The sequence below is a fragment of the Salvia splendens genome, chromosome 1 (genome assembly GCF_004379255.2).
Source record: "Salvia splendens isolate huo1 chromosome 1, SspV2, whole genome shotgun sequence".
NCBI classification, from domain to species: domain Eukaryota; kingdom Viridiplantae; phylum Streptophyta; class Magnoliopsida; order Lamiales; family Lamiaceae; genus Salvia; species Salvia splendens.
The window spans coordinates 366,886-388,651 of record NC_056032.1 but is presented as its reverse complement, the minus strand read 5'-3'; the positions used below and the strand labels follow the sequence as shown (position 1 = coordinate 388,651).

The 21,766-nt window shown below is 40.1% G+C and overlaps 2 protein-coding genes across 4 annotated transcripts; one reads left to right on the top strand and one right to left on the bottom strand.

Annotated features, from left to right (window-relative positions):
- The first annotated feature begins 1,603 nt into the window (after positions 1–1,603).
- On the top strand, positions 1,604–11,112 carry LOC121805903 (nodulin homeobox-like). 3 transcript variants are annotated; one of them, XM_042205956.1, is made up of 18 exons: positions 1,604–1,806; positions 2,093–2,174; positions 2,668–2,793; positions 2,882–3,040; positions 3,821–3,904; positions 3,985–4,116; positions 4,275–4,493; positions 5,118–5,246; positions 5,405–5,500; positions 5,975–6,037; positions 7,041–7,141; positions 7,285–7,376; positions 7,459–7,581; positions 7,654–7,723; positions 7,937–8,000; positions 9,209–9,730; positions 9,844–9,878; positions 10,086–11,112. In XM_042205956.1, exons 2-18 carry the CDS (start codon positions 2,103–2,105, stop codon positions 10,957–10,959), a joined length of 2,961 nt encoding a protein of 986 aa, XP_042061890.1. In that variant the 5' UTR covers positions 1,604–1,806; positions 2,093–2,102; the 3' UTR covers positions 10,960–11,112. The 3 variants fall into 3 exon arrangements, with proteins under 3 accessions (XP_042061890.1, XP_042061881.1, XP_042061873.1); XM_042205947.1 differs by having other exon boundaries at positions 5,975–6,136; positions 9,296–9,730; XM_042205939.1 differs by having other exon boundaries at positions 1,605–1,806; positions 5,975–6,136.
- Positions 11,113–12,399: 1,287 nt separating this feature from the next.
- On the bottom strand, positions 12,400–21,765 carry LOC121757244 (histone H2AX-like). Its single transcript, XM_042152765.1, has 3 exons — positions 21,699–21,765; positions 12,870–12,904; positions 12,400–12,790 (listed from the first exon to the last, which is right to left on the bottom strand). The coding sequence occupies exons 1-3, from the start codon at positions 21,763–21,765 to the stop codon at positions 12,563–12,565; spliced, it is 330 nt and encodes a 109-aa protein (XP_042008699.1). The 3' UTR covers positions 12,400–12,562.
- Between the last annotated feature and the right edge of the window lies 1 nt (position 21,766).

The window sequence follows — 21,766 nt, the reverse complement described above, 5'->3', positions numbered from 1 at the left end:
GTTATCGGGTCAACCCGATAACGACCCAACCCAATAAGGCCAAACCCGAACCCAACCTATTAAGGAAACCCCAAACCCGAACACGAATCCGACCCGCCACCTCCAAACCCGAACACGACCCGGACACGACCCAAACACGATAGCGACATGAACCGCTTTGGGTTGACCCGACACGAGAGCAACACGATATCTACCTGAACACGATAACAACACGAACCACTTTGGGTTGACCCGACACGATAACAGCACGACAACAACCTAAACACGATAACGACACAAACCACTTTGGGTTGACCCGGTAGTGATACACGAACCTACCATATTTACATGATTACAGAATACAAATTGCTTAGAAAATTGATGTTATCAAAGAAAAAAATACTAGTTGCATTATAAATTTATAAACTATTTTAAAGTTGTAGTAAGTGTTACTCCAGCTATTAATTGTGGCGATTGGCAAACACAAGTAATCTTATACTCCTAAACAAACTCAATTAATACTAGCATATTTTACACCAAATTTAGCGGCAAACATACATAGATCCGACACGAGTGAATCAGGGGGGCCCACCAATCGTGGTGCTGCTGCATTTCAAATTCAAAATTACTACTAGTAAGTACTCCCTCCGTCCCGCACTACTTGCACTTATTTCCTTTCTGGGCGTCCCAAGTTATTTGCACTCTTTCCATTTTTAGTAACAATTTATACCTACAGCCGTAATTGTTGACTTTGTCTATCACTCATTCCTTAATCTCCTTGCCCAAAAGGAAACGTGCGAGTAGTGTGGGACGGAGGGAGTATTAACGAATTCATTTTTTATTTATTTGTTTGTTATGCATTGTTTGGCCATCTAGATTGATTCGACCGTTGCAGATCCCGTTCCTCATCGGATTCTTCCTGCTTTTCTGACTCATTCTATGCAAAAGTTTGAGACATTATTTGGATGATAGTGGGCTTTTGTTTCTTTTCCACTCCTTTGATGTTGGGTATGCTATAATCTTTGGGCTTAAGGTTGTGGGCTTCGTGTTGTGGTGTTTTTATCCCCCAACTTGAAAATTCTCTTCCACATGTAGTACTTTTTTAATTGCCAGAAAAGAAAAACCTATCCCGTGATCAGCTGCAAAAACTATACTAAATTTTAATAGTATATATATATATATTTTCACATGCAAAAAAGCCAAATATTATATTGGTAATACGTTGTTGATTTGGTGTATAAGTATTTCAAATTAACGACGTAGTTGAATTATTTGATAAGTATGTGGAGACTTGAGAAACATGAGTAAAATTCATGAGTAGTGTTGTCCTCATAAAATTTTCGGATTTCACGTTAGATATAATTTAATCCAAAAATTAGACCTTGTGGAAAAATAAAGGAAAATACAAAAATTTGTGATTTTATGATTGATTATCAAAGTTTTAGGACCAAAATCCATAATTTTTTCTGTTAACTTACTTTTTAGTTTATTTTCATTAAATCTTAAATAGATTTTTTTTAATGTAAAACAATGTAGTAAAAATTTCCCTTTTTATTCCTAAAAAGATAAACTCAATCTACAAAAAATTACATGGGGCATTAATAGGCTAAAGCTGCGTACGACACCGCGGCGCACAATAGCATCGCGTGCTGCTGGTGCATATGAGTATAAAACAGCATAATCAATCAAACATTTCATGAAAAGGAAACAAAATTGATTTAAGATTTGCGCAATTCGCTGCGAGCCTTACTTGAATTCGCTCCACTTTATGCCGCGCTTCGATGCTCGAAGCAGTATCTTTGGCTGTTTTCTCTTTCAAAATTCAAGGTATGTTGTATCTTTAGGGCTTTTAAGAGGGTTTCAATTTTTTCTCTCACTTATTTTCATGAATCTCATGTCAATTCTGCCACTTTAGGTTCCAACATAACGGGAAAAAGCCATAAAAATTGCGTGCACTCGCGCTTATTTTGCATAGAACAGTCATGCATAGTTTCTTTTGAAGGGGAAATAAATGTTCCTACATGCTGCTGTGTGTTTATACTGTCGAAATGCGTTTTTATGCGAAGGAGTTATTTATGTTCTTATTTTCCCTAAATTAACTGCGTGATTTTAGATTCTGAAGAATGAGGGCATCAAACGAAGCTTCCACCAGCATTGAGCTGGCGAACAGTTTATTTCGAGGCCGATCTGAGGTGGTAAGTTTGAGTAAAAGAGAACTAGCTCGATACGTTAGATTTTTTCAATAGTTATTAAATGAACGCCAAAGATTAATAAAGAAATCAAGGCTTTATGTTTATGTGTATTGAAATTTGCATGACCTGTGTGTATCACTAGAGAGTTAATTTAACCGATATTTACTGTTGAATCTTTATTCTTAAAGTGCTCTGTGTGCATTTCTTGAGGAAGATTTTATACACCTATTTTTTTTAATAATAAAGTGGCACTGTGGATCATTTAATGTGGATTATATGTCGTTAAAAGAGATTGCTTTGTAACAAAATTATTGTCTGCACTCAGTAATTATGTGCTAAATATATCACCAATGTACTGCATTTTGTGCCTTGCTGACTTCCTCATCACTCTCGGAACAAACTCCCTCTTAGTCTTTTAACATTTTAGAGAAGTTAGACTATGTGTTTGGAAAATCATAAGGTTCCATAATGATTTTGTTTTTTGTTTTTAATGAAGGCACTTGATTTAATTGCTGCGGTCAAGGGACTGCATGAGCTTAGTCCTCAACAGCTTGGCAAACTAATCAAAGATTCTGGGAACAATGTGGTCAGGCACATTGCTGAGGATGGATCATGTATACAGGTTATTAGGAAGAAATAAACAGCTATACTATTGTTGCTATTTAAACTTTGTAACCAATGCCGATGTTGGAATCTCATGATTATTGCAGGTTGACTTGGAAAAATTTGCAAGGTATCTTCCTCTTCATCTTATTGCAGTGATTATGGCTTGGGAAAGGGACAAATCAACATTCAAGTATTTGTTATGTGGAATTCTTCTCTTGCACTCCATGTGTGATCTTGCCTCTCGGGTACCCAAAATTGAGCAGGTTAGAACTATATTTTATCATCATGTCAAGCAGATGTTACTGGTCTAATTTTTTTAAGTTTGCAGAAGTTTAAGGCTTTTATACATTTATAATTGGCTATGTGTTTGCTGATAGATGCAAGCTGAACAGACATAAAGGGATGGAAAGAAAATTCTTATTTTGACTCGATTCCTTTACTAGTGGCTTGTAGTCTCTTGGGTTGTTTTCAGCATCATATAACAATCTGTTTCTTGCATTTTTTTCGATTCCTTTTCCCGCTGTAGGTTGCTCGCTCACAATTTCACCCTTAATATTACGATACTTGCAGTCAGGAATACTTATTGTAATATATAGAGGTTCAAAAGTATTTTAATGAGTTTTTTCTGGGTATCATGTGAGTTTGTGACAACCTTTTCTGCTTAATTTTCCCTAGTTTTAGATCATTGCAGTTGCTAGCATTTTTGCATAAACTATAACTTCCGAAGCTCATAAGCTCATTAATCATTTGTGGGAGTTGCAAGTTATTAGCTGCTTAATGCTTCTATAGGTGCTTTAGCTCTGTGTCTCCAGTGCCCTTTAGGTTTTTAATCTCTAATAATTAAGATTATAGCTCCTTATCTTCACATTGATCCTAGCTTCCTCTGAAATCTATCTTCCCTGTTCTTTAGTACTTGGAAAATATTGTCATTATCGACTTCTGGAAACTCACTTGTTATGTGTGTTATGATGTGGTTAACTGGTTATAGACATATACTTCCTCTATATGCCCCTAATCCACATACCATTATATGTTTTCTTCAGATATTGCTTGATGATGTGAAGATATCAGAACAGCTAATTGACCTGGTCTTTTATCTGCTAGTTCTCCTTGGTGCATACAAACAGGTCGCTATTCATTTTCTTTCTTATAATTCTAGATCTTTGCTTTGTTGTTGGTAGATGTGTATTGACTTCTTCGTCTCCAGGAAACTCACACCATTCCCAATGATATGGTTCTTCTTCATTCAGCTCTGGTTGCTTGCAGTCTAAAATTGTTGACAGTCATTGTTTCTCCACAGTACCAAGAGGTTGCTCAAGTTTTGACTGCATATTACAAGGTTATCCAGGAAATTTTTGGTGAAAACTGAACTGTGTAAATCACTTGTTTTATGTGTGTATAACCTTGGTTTAACTTTCGTACTCCATCATCTTGATTATTGTTATTTCAAAACTTTGTTCAATGATGTCGTGGCTGAGTAAGTGGAGTTGATCGCAGGTGGACATATTCACGGAGGCAGCGTTCTCTGCTGTTTGTGTTGATGTCAAGTTTCTGCAGACCAAACTCTCTGCTCAACATGGCGATTCATCTGGAAGTGCTTCCCCTACTGCTGAAGAGACCTTGAATCACCTTTGCCAGCAGTGTGATTCTTCTCTTCAATTTCTACAGTCCCTGTGTCAGCAAAAGTTGTTTCGGGAATGCGTTGTTAAGAACAAGGTTTTTCTTGATTTATTTCCTTTCATATGCTAGATTTCTCATTGCCTGAATGCATTGACATTTGTTTATGAGATCAAATGTGGTCAAAACATGTTTTCTGATCCAGGAATTGAAATTGAGACCTTTGGCCTTAGGCATTATTATTAACCACTCTACCGCTTGGCCAACATTCACACATAATTTCTATTTTTGATGCATCTGAATTCATTGATCTAGGACTTTAGTTTTTTTCCATGTGAGAGAGTAAAAGATTCCATAATCAGTTTGACTTGCTTATCTTGTTGTTGTTTTATCTGATGAATGTTGGTCTCCTGTATGGCTTAGGATTTGTATGTTACATTTGAGTTTGGGTGAAAATGTTGCTGTCAGCTATGGAGGAATGTAACTATTAGAAGTATCCATACAAACCAAATGATTTTACAATGTGGGGCAGTCAATTTTTTTTTGTTCTTTTAGCTAGAGTAGTGCTGTGAATGAGCATATAACAAAAGTTCTATCAATAGCTCATTGGTTAAACTAAAATCTCACACTATTGAATCTCTCCTTATTCCTTTCTTTTATCTCTTTATCCTCTTTTGTTTCTTAATTGATTTTCTCCCTGGTAACCTTGATAATTGATTCCAGGAGTTATGTGGCAATGGTGGTGTTCTTGTTCTGGTTCAGGCCGTCATGAACTTAAAGTTATCAGGCTCAGACAATACCTCCTCGTACTTGGCTGCTACCTCTCGTCTAAAATCTAAAGCTTTATCTATTGTGAGTTCACTATCCAATTAAGATAAGTGGACAGGTCTTTGAATATTTTAACTGTTGATAAAGTAAGCACACCTCAGATTTTTTATGTGCATGTGCTTGGTATGGTTGTGTGAACAGATCCTTCTTTGTTTAATTAGTTACGATATTTTCTGCTGCAGCTTTTGCACCTTTGTGAAGCAGAAAGTGTATCCTACCTTGATGAGGTGGCCAGCAATACTGCCAGTCAGGATTTGGCAAAGTCTGTCGGACTCGAGGTATTGGTTTCTAGAACTAACTTTGATTTGAATTTTCTGTCATAACTCTCGGAGAGATACATGTTTTGCTGTGTTCATAATTAAACAAACATTTCTGAGTTACTTTAGATCTGTTGTTGTAAATACATTGAAAAAATAGCAGGTTAATCTGAAAATGGAACAATCTTAAATGTGCTGCTGAAATTCACACATCGAAAAAACCCAAATATGACAAATTTCTTATGATTTTCAACTGCTTATCGTAATCCTAGTCTGTTGTATTTTCCTAGCGTAAGTGGGTCTATAACAAATGTTTATAGTATTTACTGTACAATAAGCGTTGCAATATCTGCATTTTGAGAAGATTTTGCCTTCTATACATACACAATTGTTAATTTGTTATTTTGTTCTTAATGATTTTGGTATATATTTGTTACATGGCTTAACTCTTATACCCCTAACTTGGTGGTATTATGGGCATTTGTTTTTGTATAGGTTCTTGACTTGCTGAAAAAACTGTTTGGTATAGATTCCACACAGTTAAATGCTCCCTCTGAGGTAAGCTACCCAAAGGGGCAACTGGAACTTAATGCAATGCGCCTGGCAGATGTTTTCTCAGATGATTCAAATTTTCGATCGTTCATCATGATAAATTTTGTAAGCTTTCCAGCAGTACAGCTAATTTTAGGTTTTGTAGAGTGCTGCTGCTTCATGATTTTTCATTGGTGTGTGTGTGTGCTGTTTGCTTCCATGGTATGAATTCTTATCCTTTCATGATTAAAGGTCAAAAAGACTCAAGCATGATATCTGAACAATACAAGTGCAAAATTGAAATATAAACCCTCCCCTGGAACAGTTTACCCATGCCATTATAATGTACAAATAACTTACTGGTTCTCATACATGGAGCTGCAATTGGTACACCATGTATCAGCTTAGGCCCGTGCCTAGAAAACGTCTTTGCTTATTCCAACAATTTAATGATGTACTTGAACAAATTTTTGAGATCAGATGCAGGTTTAAATAAATGGATGTTAATCTTATGAATGTAACTTTTGAATGAAAAGGTGATAGCTTTAGCACCTTGAGTGACTTAAACTTGACAGTTACTATGCTTATCTTATCTTAAATGGAAATATGGATTCTGGAGACACCATCTTTTATTTGCATATTATTTGCAAGCATAGTCTGTGTCTGAAGATCTAGTGGCAAATTTCTGAACTCCGACATTTAAATTTTTGTGTATGCTGGTATCTTGTGAAATGGAATAAAGAAAGAGTCCTAAACTGTAGTTTAGACGTTCACAATTTACTTAGCACATACAATGAGTTTGTAAGTTTAACGGCAGATACAAATGATTAGTTAGAAGACTGACAGCTATTTCTCAAGAGTTACTAGATATCATGCATTTTTACAGATACAAAAAGTATGATGCTCAATTCTTTATTTTGTGATGTTACATCTCAAGAGTTACTAGATATCATGCATTTTTATTATTATTTCTCAAGGAAATCATGCTTTTTTCTTTTCTTTTCCTGATCCTTCCAATGTGTTCCTTTAGAGGGAAGCTTTAGCGGCAATCTTTCTACTCCCTCATGGAGAGTTTGTATCTGGCTGGTGCTCATCTGATCTTCTAGTTTCTGAAGAGGATGCACCATTAGAGTATGTATTATTTACCACACCTTTATAATTTTTATTTCACCAAATTAGCCAGTTACAACTATTGCATGGTTTGAAATACCCTAAGGCCTAAACCATGTATGTATGCAGACACTTCAATTAAAATTGACCCTTTGGCCTTGCAGTGTTCCTCGGTCGTCTTATGCCCATCAGAGAACGTCTTTGTTGATTAAAGTGATTGCAAACCTTCATTGCTTTAATCCTGATGTATGCCAGGGTAAATGATTTAGTAATTCCCGGTTCCAATCAGGGTATGCTGTTTGCTATTATTTAACTAATAAGATTTTTTTCAATCCCAGACGAGAAAGATCTGTTTCTCAACAAGTTCATTCAGTTCATACAGAATGACTATCAGAAACTGTCAGATGGAATCCTCTCTACTTCCGAAGCTGACAAAGTTTCCACAGTTAGCAAGAACTTATGTATGACTGCTTCTAACTTTTGCATTGGTTAATCAAGTAATTTCTATATTCTAATTAGTCTTTTGCATGTAGGTTCACTGTTAAGTCACGCAGAATCTTTAGTTCCAGAATTTTTGAATGAAGATGATGTACAACTGCTGAGGTACTCTGAATATATTTGTCCCCTTCCAATCTCTCTTAGTTTGCAGTATAGATAATAAAACATTCTAACAGATGGTCACTATCTGATTCTTATAGTCACCTTTTGTTCTGGAATAGGCTTGCTTCAGTCACCACATGTATTCATCTTGTGCATTCGTGCATTCTTTGATTATTATTTTATTACGCTATCTAAGAGTGGAAATCTTCTTTGTAGGTTATTTATAAGTCAATTTGAGTCGCGGATTGTTCGTGCTGCATCTGAAGATCATCTGGTCCATGTAAATCCTCTCTGGCTTAAACTATGGATAGTTGTCATTTTTTTTCAGAAAGCATCAAATTCATTTGTTAGGGCATTTATATTTTTTCTATCACCAACCATTTTTTGTATCATAATATCATTTCAGTCATTTAGTGTTTAATTTAGCTTTTAGACCGTCATCCCTACAATAGCTAAAACCAATGGATGTTTGGAAAATGGGCACACACCTTTGGATTTCTTTTCTTTTTCGGGCATTAACATAATTGCTGACTAGGGTAGATAGTATAGTACATGTCAAAGACTTATTGGACGAACATGACATACCGGCAGTCAGAAAACAACAACAGAAATCATTGCTATAAATTACTACAGTACTTATTATGAGCTCAAGTAAAGGTAAGTGCTGAAAATTAGAAGAGAGGACATACGAATATTTGCATCACGTCCCTCTTTTTTTGAGGTATCCTTGTTCCCCTTTTACAGTACTTGTGATGTAGTCTTTGATTCAACTAGATCACACTTCACTTCTGAAAGAACTTGGAAAAATAAATTGTCTTGGGATGACTGGTTTCATTATAATTCTTTTGTCCATGAGCATTCTCTAGCCTAAATTATTTTTTTATACAGATTATGAAGTTTAATAACACAATGCTAATTAAAATTAATCTGACTGGTAGGTCCTATTTACAGAAACAATGGTTTATTAAAGGAAACTGCTCTTTTGTGGTATCAAATGTACATTGACATCCCTTATCTCCTATTTCGCTAACTGTACTTTTCATCTTTTGGTTTCACCTAACTACACTTGCATTGTCGTGTATGCAAAGATTATATGTGAAAATATGTTTAAGTAGTCATAAATAGTCGTTGCAGTTTGCCATTGAAAACAAACATCCAGAGGTGTTTGCAATCTATAAATTTGGACGTGTATTGTTGTAAAGTGTCCGTATTTCAGATGTAGTTATCCTTTAAAAGTAATTTGATTTAACCGATGATCACCTTGGGACCTCTACAAGTTCATAATTGTAAACTTCTTATATGTTCAACAGTATATTCAAGCTCCAGCGCAACTTTGAATTATCAACGTTTTTATTTGGCGATGTGCTTGATCCATGATTACAAAGATATCCGTATGTGACTAAGACATGGTCCTGTTAGATCATGATTTTTCTAGTTCTCTTTCAACTACTGTAACTTCTTTCTGAAATTTTATAGTTTTTGGTTTAGGATGAGGAAAATGCAGTGGTGTATTCTTTACCCTTACACAGAGAAATAAGCCCAGGTCATGGAAATAATGTTGTCAACATGGGACAGGGCACACTGAACCTTGGTTTCCGAGAAGTGGATCAATTTGATGCAACCAGGAATGGGGATGAGCAATTTTTTGATAGGAAGAACTCTGGGATGATGGAGCAGGACAAATCCAATGGGCCCTCTGTAAATTCGCGAGATAATGAGAAAGATGCTCGAGCTTTTGATACAAGTGGGTCAGATTCCAGCCCCACTCGAGGAAAGATCCACTTTGATCAAATGGGTGTTGATCGTATCAAGCGACATAGCTTTGACGAAACTGCTGAAGAGGAAAAAATCGATCCTCTACATTCTGAAGAGAAGCAGCAAAGGAAACGCAAGAGAACTGTAATGAATGATAAACAGATAGCTCTTATTGAATCTGCACTTATAGATGAACCTGATATGCACCGCAATGCACCTGTACTACGGTTGTGGGCTGATAAATTGAGTATTCATGTGAGTGAATAAATATATTTTATATTGTGATATACTCATAATACTTAGTAGGAGTATCATTTATTGGTTTTATTCTCTATGAAGTTCAGTTTTTTATTTTATTTTTTTCTCAGGGTGCCGAGGTTACAACTTCAAGGCTAAAAAATTGGTAGGGGGCTCATATTCTTTTCCATGAGTTCTTCAGTTTTCATCATATGATTTTGGTTTAGTGTTTGTCCAAATGTTTGACATTCTTACTTGCCATAAATTGGGTTTGCATATGTAGATGTAAAAATTCTGTGCATAAGTTCATTTTTGTTTAATTATTGGATTCTTTACATTACAATGATAATTATTTATTGTGTTAAATCTCCAGGCTGAATAATCGGAAAGCTAGGCTGGCACGTGCAGCTAAAGATGTTCGTGTATCATATGATGGAGACAGTTCTGACAGACTAGGAATCTCTGGGCATCTCGACTCGCCCCGGAGCTCTATAGATGATGCCCATATCTCATTTTCTGCAAGAGGGAACATTGCTGATGAGGTTACCAACATTGCAGTAGTAGCTAATGCGGAAGAAGACTTGGGGACTTCATGTGCTGCACCTATGGATATTGAGGTTACAGACATTGAAGTGGTAGCTAATACGGACGAAGACTTGGGGACTTCACGTGCTGCACCTAGGGATATTGCAACAACACCAAGCTTGTCCTTTGGACTGGGGCAATATGTAATGCTTGTTGACGAGAGAGGGGGGGAGGTTGGGAAAGGTGCAGTGTTTCAAATTAGTGGACAATGGTGTGGGAATAGCTTGTATAAATCTGGCACGTGCGTTGTGGACATCAAGGAACTCTCAGTCGACAAAAGTTCCAATGTTCTACACCCTGTGGAGGGCACATGCGACTCATTTTATCAGACTGAAAAAAGATTTGGTTTGATACGAGTCTTGTGGGATATAAACAAAGTTTTTCTCTACTTTCAGCCCGGGGAATACGTGATGCTTCGGGGGGATAAACAACAGGAGATTGGGAAGGGCACGGTTTTTCAAGCACGTGGATATTGGAATGGGGTGTATTTGGAGCAATCTGGGATGTGCGTAGTTGACATCAAGAAATTATCAATCGATAGATTTGCTGACCTGCCGCATCCAGTGGAAGCAACGGGCAACTCGTTCTATCAGTCTCAGAAAAGGATTGGTGTGATGAGAGTTGTGTGGGATTCAAACAAACTCTCCCGGTTGCAAGCGTAGTGATTCAAACGGGCTCAAGCTTGATAGTATCTGTTGGGTTCATTTTGTTTGTCAAGTTCCAAATTTGAAGGCAAGCAAATGTAGTAACTGTAACTATTGTGAAGTGCTACTGTTGCTAATAGTATAACATGGAGATTATTTTGTTGTTCTTCAGTGTATTCTACTAATTCTCAAGTAAATTCTACTGTAGCAGGAGTATGATTTTTTCTAACAGCTGCCGACTTACTTTTAGTAAAAATCAATATGGATTTCGAAACTTGTCGGTTTATGTGCATCGAATCGTACTTACAATATTGCGGTTGATGCAATTCAATTGTATTTTTCGTGGATATTTATTTTTAAATAATTATAAAAGGTCAATATATATTTACTCCATATTCTAAAAGGAACTAAAGTTACCCATCGTATACTGCATGAGTTATAGTACTAGTAATTTTTTCTTTCCGATAGTATTGCATGAGTTACATCCCCATTTGACTTCAATAGGGTTAAAAATCGGGGTAATTACATGTTTCGTACAAAATATTTTATCTTTGTTTCAATTAATATAAAAAGTATTAAGTTTACATATTTCATACAAAAAGTTACATTAGTGTTTTAAATTAATACATTTCGTTATGTCCATACTAACACCGTTACTTCCAATTACATCATACATACAAAAAGTTTAATCAATGTTTCAAATTTGCACAAAAAGTTTAAAATTAAAACTTTCCATTAATTATTTCAAACACAGTTATTTTTATAACTCACAAAAATGAAAAACACATAGAAAAAAAAATCACCACTCTTCACCATCAAATTAGCGAATTGCATTTTATTGTCAAAACTTTCTCATGTAACAATGGAGAATACAACTAAAAAGATATTGAATCTTTTTTTTTAAATATTGACTTATTGATTGTTTGAAGCTCAAATTAGCCATTTTGTAAAGATGAAATATGGAATACAATAAAAATAGAGTATATCGAGAGATAGATTTTTTTAAACCACGATCAATTGCTGGAAAAATTGATATTGACTGTTATTTTTTAGAGTGATTAATTGTATTAAATCTCTAATTATTCTTTTATTATGATCATAAGTTGGACAAATTATAAACTAACTAACAATGAAATATTTAACGGAATGTATTAATTTAAAACAACAATGTAACTTTTTGTATGAAAGATATAAACATAATACTTTTTATACTAAATTAAAACAAAGGTAAAATATTTTGCACGAAAGATGTAATTATCCCTTAAAAATCAAATTTTATGTATAGTTGGTGCAGGTAATTCTGATTCTACCTACAAGGAGAAAAATGAATTACCTGAGTTAATAATCCAAATTATTAACGAGAAAATCAAGGAATCTCACATTCATTACCCTTTACTAAATAAAATAGCATTGCAGCAATCAAAGAAAATGCCCATACAAACCTCATAACAATCATACTCGAATGAAACTACAATTTTCATATAATCAAAAGGAGTTGAATCGGAATACATAAGACTAAGATAAAACTGGTAATTACATCAACAAAAGAGGTTTTTTTTTCCAGAAAATGGACAAATGGTATGAACAACAACAACGATCATAGAGACACGGCGTGCTTATCCTAGAATTCCTGAGATGCGGACCCAATTTCCCCCTTTCCTTTGCCTTCACCAGCCTTCTTCGGCAGCAGAGTGCGGTGAATGTTGGGTAAAACGCCGCCATTAGCAATCGTCACAGATCCCAGAAGCTTCCCCAGCTCCTCGTCGTTCCGTACAGCCAACTGAATATGCCTTGGAACGATCCTAGTCTTCTTGTTGTCCCTCGCCGCATTTCCAGCAAGCTCCAAAACCTAATTACGATCAAAACAAAATTACCACCGTATATCGACAATTACCGCGTCAAATTCCCCAAATCAATGAAATGAGTACCTCCGCAGCGAGGTATTTGATGGATCCGCGAATTTCTGATGTTAGTAAAAGCTGGTAGAGAATGAAAACTACAACACACAGAATTTACGTGGTTCGATTTACTGAAGTAAATCTACGTCCACGGGAAGAAGGGAGGGCAAGATTGTATTGCTTGATCTGGGATTACAGCTTACAACACAGACTTGCTATATCATTTTATCTCTAGAGAGCTTAACCTTCTTCTATCTGATCTAAGTTCTATTTATATCTTGAACTCAGATCGTGGCTTGCATCACCACCCTAAGTCGTGGATGTCGTGTAGGTCATGGCCTAAGATCGTGGATGTAGCGTAGGTCATGGCCTACGATCGTGGCCTGAGTTGACACCACGTGGTAGTGGGTGTGTTGGACATCCTGTATGGGTCCACTAACTCCTTGTTCGGTCGAATACTGAGACCGAACTGCTTTGGTTGCCGATCTGAGAGTAGAGCTTGATGCCGACCTGAGAGCAGAGCTTGATTGGATGGCTTTTACCGAGCTGTAGGCTGAGGCCGAACTCTTTGGTAATGCCGAACTCATACTCCTGCTTTGGTTGCCGATCTGAGAGTAGAGCTTGATGCCGACCTGAGAGCAGAGCTTGATAGGTTGGCTTTTACCGAGCTGTAGGCTGAGGCCGAACTCTTTGGTAATGCCGAACTCATACTCTTCCTTGGGCTTTGGGCTGATGGGCCGTCATTGCTGTTGGGCTTGTTTAGTACGCACCCCATCACTACCCCCCCCGAAAAGCGAAGTGAATCACTTCGGCGAAGCGAGTCACTTCGGCATTCTGGAAAAGGGTACGGGGGAGGCTGAAGTCAGGGGACGTGCCCTGCGCGTGACTGCATTAAATGCGGCATTAAATGCGACAGTAAAATCCGGCCGTCGAATCCTGAAAAGGTGGAATATGAAACGGTGCGATGATTTGAAATCTTTTCCAAATCTGATAAATACCGCCTTTCTTCATCATTTGAACACCTTTGCTATTGGCTTCTTCTGCACTCTCTATCTTTTGCGTGAAAAATTTCCTTCCGCTTTCAAAAATTTCCTCAGGATTTCTTCAAACTTTCAAAGAGTAAGAACCATGTCTGCTTCTTCTTCGTCTGAGTCTGGTAGCGGTAGAAAAGGGGGTAAGGGGTCTTCTAGCCGGAAAGAATCCGGGGAGAAGACCGTAGAGTATTTTCACAGTATCTTGAGTAAGGATACTGTGATATCCCTTTACGAAAAATACTCTTTTCCTGGGGGGAAGGCGGTGGTTCCCGACGATGATCATAGGGCTAACGACCCGCCGGAGGGTTATGCCACCGTTTACGAAGCCTGCTTAGAATGCGGGCTTCGTTTCCCTCTTCCCCCACCTTTTGTAGAGCTTCTTGATTTTTTTCAACTCCCTTTAGGTCAGGTGACTCCGAATTCTTGGAGGCACTTGTCGGCTTTTGCTGCCGAACTCCGTAGGTTAGATAAGGATCTGTCTCTGCGGGCAATCCTTAATTTTTTCCAATTTAAAAGGAAGGGATCTTGGTTTTACTTGATCCCCTTACAGCCTTTTAGGGCATTCTGCAAAACCAAGTGGCCGAAATGGCAAAACCGCTTCTTTTTTTATAATAGGACAGCGGCTCCGGGCTTCCCCTGGAGAGGGCCGAAGTCCGTGATTCCTCATCCTCGGTTAGAACCATTGGCCGAGCTCGATGGCGAGCTCAACAAGATTCCCATAGTTAGGAAACAATACACGGAGTCTGAGCTCGTCAAGGGCGACGTCGTGTTCGACATCTCGTCTTCGGACGAAGAGGCCGAGGGTGAGGATTTCTCTTTACCTTTATGTTCTACTGCTTTAACGAAGAAAACTAACCTTGCTTTCTTGCTTTTTGGCAGTGTACATGCTGAACAAGGCTACCCGAAAATCTTCGGAGTCCAAGGAGCCGGAGAGGCCGAAAACCACCAGCTCGGCGTCTGATGCCGAGAGGACTCCGAAAAGGCAAAAAACCTCTTCGGATCCGAAGAAGCCGGAGTCAACTTCGGCAAAGGGGAGGGGGAAGGCCCAGAAGCCCCCGAGAGCGCCAGAGAAAGACGTGGTCTTGGCGCCTCCTTCGGAACATATCTGTGAGCCGTTTTTATGGCCCACGGACTTCGCCGAGGTGAATTCTCTTCTTGATTTTCTGGCCTTGCTTTTTTCCTGTATTTTTTGTGGTCCCTTTGTTGACTTTTTTTTCTTTATTCATTTTCAGAGGAACGATATGCTCTCCAAGCTCGTCGCCGTCGAACTCTCCAAAGCGTCCAATGACTATGCTGAGATGCAGAGGAAGTTGGCGGCTGCTTGTCATCGGGCCGAACAGGCTGAGGCTAACTTTGAGAAGGCCAGAGCTGCTAGGATTTCGGCCCAGGATGAAGCTCAGTTTGCCAAAAACCAGCTCGTCATCCAGCGGGAGCAGACGAAACGGAGGGATGCTGCTGCCGTGGTTGCCCAAGGGGAGGCTCTCCGTGTTTACACGGAGAAACTCTTTTTGAGCAGCCAGTTCTCGGCCTTTGTCGGTAGTCTGGTAAGGCTAATTGCCGATAAGGGCGAGCAGGGGGCCGACGTCGTGCTGCCTCTGTACAGCCGAGAGATAGCGGCTCGGCTTCAGAATCTGCCGCTCCTTGAGGAGCTCGCTTCATCTTCGGTCCTGCTTTCTGCAGACCGAGTCCGGAGTTGTCGAGCTGATCGGGACGAGAACCTGGAGGCTATCTTTGTCTCCGTGGGACCCGTTTCACCCGCTTCGACTTACCACGGAGAGGGTGAGGCCGAGCCGCTGGAGCTGGAGGCCGAAGTCGAGCGGGCCGGGCATCCGGAGAAGGAGGCCGATCAGGAGGCGGAGGCGAGGCCGGCAGGATGCGAGGCCGAGGCTGAGGTAGCTCAGGAGAAAGAAGCTGAACCAGACCAAGGAGCCGGAGACGAAGCTGACGGAGTATGATTTCGTCTCCCTTCTCTTAGTCTAGTTTCTTCCTTGTAAAATGGCCTTGAAGCCCTCCTAGTGTAAAAAATTTTCCTTGTGAGTGAAAAATTCTCTACACTTGTCTTCGTATAGCTTTTCGTACTCGCCTTTATTCCTGTTGTATTTTACTATCTGCTCGGTACAGCTGCCGAACTAATATAGCTGCTTTGTACTCAAGGAGATGGAGATACTTTACTGGAAACGGCTGTACTCTTCGGCTTTAGACGAAGCTGAGAAAAGAGCTATAGCCGATCAGACGAAGAATGACGAGCTTCTGGCTCGTTTAGTGAAGCTGGAGGCCGATATCAAAGACTTAGAGTCCGATAAGAAAGATCTGGAGGCCGAGCTGAATACGGCCATTGCTGAGAGGACTGCGTATGAGGATTATATCCGTGAGCGCGGGGGAGTTACCATCTCGGATGTTCAGAGTCGAGTTGACGAACTGTGGGAGGAATATCATGTACTCCGTATGAACAATGTGCTGGAGAGCCCGGCTTGCCAACAAGTTGTGACATCACTGCGGCGTTGGGCTTCTCGGTACAACATTGTTCTTTCTCGGCGCCCCTCCATAGAAAGATTCCTTCGGCATATCGTGCCAACAGATGCTCGCACTCCAGATCAAACCTCTGGTTCCCTTGTTCAAAATCCTACTCCCAGCCAACAACGAACTCCGGAACAGCCGGAAACGTCAAGACGAGAACGGGCTCAGGAGCAACCGGAATCGTCAAGACAGGGACGGACTGAAATTCGCCGAGGAGTTGTGACTATGAGCGAGCAAGATCAGCAGATGCTTATTGCAGAGACTCTTCATCGCCGAGGTGTTAGGACTTCTCGGGCTCGGGGAAGAGGCGTTGGGTCGAGGATAGCATCTCGTCGACCTGCTTATTCTTCATCTGCTCGGAACAACCGAACTCGGCTTCCAGAGGATTTTGCAGATAGGTGGCTTAACTTCAGCAACCCTGGACAGTAGAATAGTCCTTTGTAATAGCGTAACGCCATTTTGTAGGGTAGCTAAGTTGTATGCCGAACAAGATTTGAAAAATGAAATTTTGTTTTCGCTTCTAACACTGTATTTACAGCTTAGCGAAAAAATTTCATCGTACTCGTCCTCGGTCTTATGAAGTAAACTTCTTTGACCGGACTTGGGCCTTGGTCTTATGAAGTAAACTTCTTTGACCGGACTTGGTCCTTGGTCTGATGAAATAAACATCTTTGACCGGACTCGTCTTTGGTCTGATGAAATAAACATCTTTGACCGGACTCGTCTTTGGTCTGATGAAATAAACATCTTTGACCGGACTCGTCTTTGGTCTGATGAAATAAACATCTTTGACCGGACTCGTCTTTGATCTGATGAAATAAACATCTTTGACCGGACTCGTCTTTGGTCTGATGAAATAAACATCTTTGACCGGACTTGGTTTGTGTTCTAATTTGGCGATTTTTGTCGCCGGGATCGAACTTTCCCTTGTCCTAATTCGGCGAGTTTTATCGCGTGGATCGGACTTTCCTTGTTAACCGAAGTGGTCTTATGCAGTAAACCTCTTTGACTAGACATGGTCGTCCCCGGTCTTATGAGGTAAACTTCTTTGACCGAACTTGGTCGTCCTAATTCGGCGAGGTTTATCGCGTGGATCGGACTTTCCCTTATTGCAGTTCGTTTCAGACGAAGTGCTTGTTAAGCTGAATCGCGGTCTTGTATCCTCCTTGGAAGCTTGGACTCACAATCGTTGGCTTATTGCAGTTCGTTTCAGACGGACTGCTTGTTAAGCTGAATTGTGGTCCTATATCCTCCGTAGAAGCTTGGACTCACAATAGTCTTTAATAATCGATCTAAAAAGGAGATCAGTCTTTAAAGAACGATATACCTTGGTACCATTTGTAAGAGACGACAAGCACATAGAGACAAAACACATAGAGAAAAAATGAAAAGGACGAAGGAAAAAAACTTTAAACCCTTTTTTTTAAAAAACGACAAGTAAAAGGTACAAGTAAAAAACAAACAAATAAAAACACATACCCCTATGACCGAACTAGACACGAGACGGACTGACCGGACTTTTGTCTCTTACAAGTGGAACTTCTTGAGGTTGGAGACGTGCCATGTTCGGGGTACTTGTTCTCCTGACATGTGAGTCAATTTATAAGACCCTTTGCCGAGGACTTCTGACACCCGATATGGACCCTCCCATGTGGGTTCGAGTTTGCCCAGCTTTTCTGCTCGGCTTACTTCGTTGTTTCTCAAGACGAGATCTCCCACTTGAAATTGAAGCTTTTTTACCCTTTGGTTATAATACCGGGCTACTTGCTCCTTATACTTGGCTGCTTTTATGCACGCCAATTCTCTTCTTTCTTCGGCGAGATCTAGTTCTGCTCTCAGTCCGTCGTCATTCATTTCTGAGGAGAAATTTAGAGTTCGGGGACTGGGTACGCCGATCTCCACTGGAATTACGGCTTCAGTGCCGTACACCAGACTATACGGAGTTTCACCGTTGGAGGTTTTGGGTGTAGTTCGGTAGGACCATAGGACTTGAGGGAGATTTTCTACCCATTGTCCTTTGGCTTGTTCTAACCGAGCTTTTAACCCTTTCACCAGAATCCGGTTCGTTACTTCCGTTTGTCCGTTTGCTTGGGGATGGGAGACCGAAGTGAACCGCTGTTGAATGTTCAGCTCTTGGCACCAATTCTTGAACGTCTTGTCGGTGAACTGAGTCCCATTATCCGAGATGAGGATGTGGGGTATGCCAAATCGGCACACTATGTTCTTCCAGACGAAGTCCAATGCCTTTGAGCTCGTTATCGTAGCTAATGGTTCAGCCTCCACCCACTTCGTGAAGTAGTCCACGGCAACGATAAGGAATTTCATTTGCCGAGGAGCTTGAGGAAGTGGTCCCACTATGTCTATGCCCCATTGCATGAAAGGCCAAGGGCTTTGCATAGTGTATAGATCGGTCTGCGGCATCCTTGGGACATTTGCATGAATTTGGCACTTCGTACACTTCTTGACGAGCTGCACTGCCTCTTGTACCATGGTTGGCCAATAATATCCCCATCTCAGAACTTTTTTAGCTAAAGCTCTGGCTCCGATGTGGCTACCGCACGATCCTTCATGAACTTCTCTGAGGATGTAGTCCGTCTCTTCTGGTCCTACGCACCGCAATAACGGCTGGAGGTAAGACTTTCTAAAGAGGACTCCTTCATGAAGTTCGTACCGAAGAGCTCGGCACGTTATCTTCCGAGCTTCTCTCTTATCCTCGGGCAATTGTCCTTGATCCAGATACTGCAAGATCGGCGTCATCCAGTTCGGCGAGCTGGATACTGAATGTACCTCGGCTTCATCAATGCTTCGATGCATTAATTCTTCCGCCTTTGAGCTCGGATCTGAGGCCAATTTACTTAAGGCATCTGCTCGGCTATTTTCCGCTCTGGGAATGCGGATTATCCGAAAATAGGAGAAACTTCGGCTGATGCTTTGCGCTTTGTCCAAATACTTCTTCATTCTCTCGTCACGAGCTTCACTTGTACCCAACATGTGATTTACTATGACTTGTGAATCACAATGGACTTTGAGAGATTTGACGAGCAGACTTTGCGCTAACTGGAGTCCGGCCAGGAGGGCTTCGTACTCGGCTTCATTATTAGTAGTGGGGAATAGGAAACGAAGTGAGTAGGTTACCTCGTGTCCGTCGGGAGCGACAAGTAAAATACCAGCTCCACTTCCCATCTTGTTTGAAGCTCCATCTACGAATCCGCTCCAGCAGTCCGGCGGCTCTACTTCGGATTCCAAGGGCTGTGCTAGTTCGGCATTGGCAGAATTCTTCTGTTCGGCAATAACGGGAATTGCTTGATCGAACTTCGCTTCTGCAAGAAAATCCGCCAAGGCTTGTCCCTTGATGGCTTTCCGAGGTAGATATTCAATTGTGTGCTCTCCCAACTCTATAGCCCACTTGGCGATTCTGCCTGATGCTTCTGGTTTGGTCAACACTTGCCGAAGTGGCAGATCAGTTAAGACGCATACCTTGTGAGCATAGAAGTATGGCCGCAGTCTCCTTGCTGCATTTACTAATGCTAGAGCAATCTTTTCCAGAGGTTGATACCTGGTTTCTGGACCTCTTAATGCTCGGCTTGTAAAATAGATGGGAAGCTGCTTTAGGCCTTCTTCTCGTACAAGCACCGCGCTGATGGTTTGATCCGATGCCGCTAAGTATAAGAATATTACTTCGGCTTCGGTTGGAGCAGAGAGAATAGGAAGCTCGGCTAGATAACTTTTGAGCTCGTCAAAGGCCCTTTTCTGCTCGGCTCCCCACTCGAACTTTGGTGCCTTTTTCAACACCTTGAAGAACGGCAGTTGCTTTTCGGCTGCTTGGGAAAAGAATCGATTCAGTGCGGCTAGACATCCGGTTAGCCTTTGCACGTCATGTATGGACTTCGGCATTGCCATGTTCTGAACGACTTGAACTTTTGAGGGGTTTGCCTTGAGTCCGTCCTTTGAAACCCAACAACCCAGAAACTTTCCCGAATCTACCAAAAAGGTACACTTTTGGGGATTAAGTTTGAGGTTGGCTTTCTTGAGCACGTTGAGAGTGGACTTGAGGTTGTGCTCGTACTCCGAAGTGCTTTTGCTTTTGACGACTATATCGTCAACATATACTTCGACCTCCTTTCCAATCAGGTGCCGAAAAAGCTTGTCTACCATCCTTTGATAAGTGGCTCCGGCATTCTTTAAACCGAATGGCATCTTTTTATAAGTGAAAATGCCGAAATCAGTAATGAAGGCCGTTTTTGAAGCGTCAATCTCATCCATTAAAACCTGATGGTATCCTTTGTATAGATCAAGAAAACAAAAAATTTCAAAGCCTATCAGAGCTTCTACTTTTTTATTTATGTTCGGAAGGGGATAGCAATCTTTGGGACAGTGCTTATTTAGATCGGTGAAATCTATGCACATCCGCCATCCTCCTTCCTTTTTCTTGATCATGACAGGATTGGCCACCCACGAAGGATACTTCACTTCGAATAACACATCCGCCTTCAATAATTGACGGACTTCGTCATGGATGACTTGACTTCGTTCTGCCGCAAAGAGTCTTTGCTTCTGTTTTATCGGCCGGACCGAAGGATCAATATTTAAACGATGAGTGATTACCTCGGGGGGCACTCCGGTCATGTCCAACGGAGACCATGCAAAGACGTCTTTGTACTCCTTGAGGAGCTGGATGGTTTTTTCCCGAAGTAGAGGCGTTCCCGCGAAGCCGATCTTAACCGTTCTGGATGGATCGTCTTCGTACAGCTGAACTGTCATCGAATTCGGCTCCGGTATGACTTCGGTCATTGCCTCTGACTCCGGCTGCTGTGATTGCTATGCTTCGGTCATTGCCTATGACTCCAGCTCAAATTAGCCATTTTGTAAAGATGAAATATGGAATACAATAAAAATAGAGTATATCGAGAGATAGATTTTTTTAAACCACGATCAATTGCTGGAAAAATTGATATTGACTGTTATTTTTTAGAGTGATTAATTGTATTAAATCTCTAATTATTCTTTTATTATGATCATAAGTTGGACAAATTATAAACTAACTAACAATGAAATATTTAACGGAATGTATTAATTTAAAACAACAATGTAACTTTTTGTATGAAAGATATAAACATAATACTTTTTATACTAAATTAAAACAAAGGTAAAATATTTTGCACGAAAGATGTAATTATCCCTTAAAAATCAAATTTTATGTATAGTTGGTGCAGGTAATTCTGATTCTACCTACAAGGAGAAAAATGAATTACCTGAGTTAATAATCCAAATTATTAACGAGAAAATCAAGGAATCTCACATTCATTACCCTTTACTAAATAAAATAGCATTGCAGCAATCAAAGAAAATGCCCATACAAACCTCATAACAATCATA

Bases quoted from the DNA above. Each gene is read 5' to 3' on its own strand.
- LOC121757244 (XM_042152765.1), bottom strand. From the start codon at position 21,765: ATGATTGTTATGAGGTTTGTATGGGCATTTTCTTTGATTGCTGCAATG. The intron at 12,905-21,698 runs GTAATGAATGTG...TACTAACATCAG, and splicing joins GCTATTTTATTTAGTAAAGG to AAATTCGCGGATCCATCAAA. The intron at 12,791-12,869 runs GTACTCATTTCA...GATCGTAATTAG, and splicing joins TCAAATACCTCGCTGCGGAG to GTTTTGGAGCTTGCTGGAAA.
- LOC121805903 (XM_042205939.1), top strand. From the start codon at position 2,103: ATGAGGGCATCAAACGAAGCTTCCACCAGCATTGAGCTGGCGAACAGT. The intron at 5,501-5,974 runs GTATTGGTTTCT...GTTTTTGTATAG, and splicing joins CAAAGTCTGTCGGACTCGAG to GTTCTTGACTTGCTGAAAAA. The intron at 7,724-7,936 runs GTACTCTGAATA...TCTTCTTTGTAG, and splicing joins GATGATGTACAACTGCTGAG to GTTATTTATAAGTCAATTTG.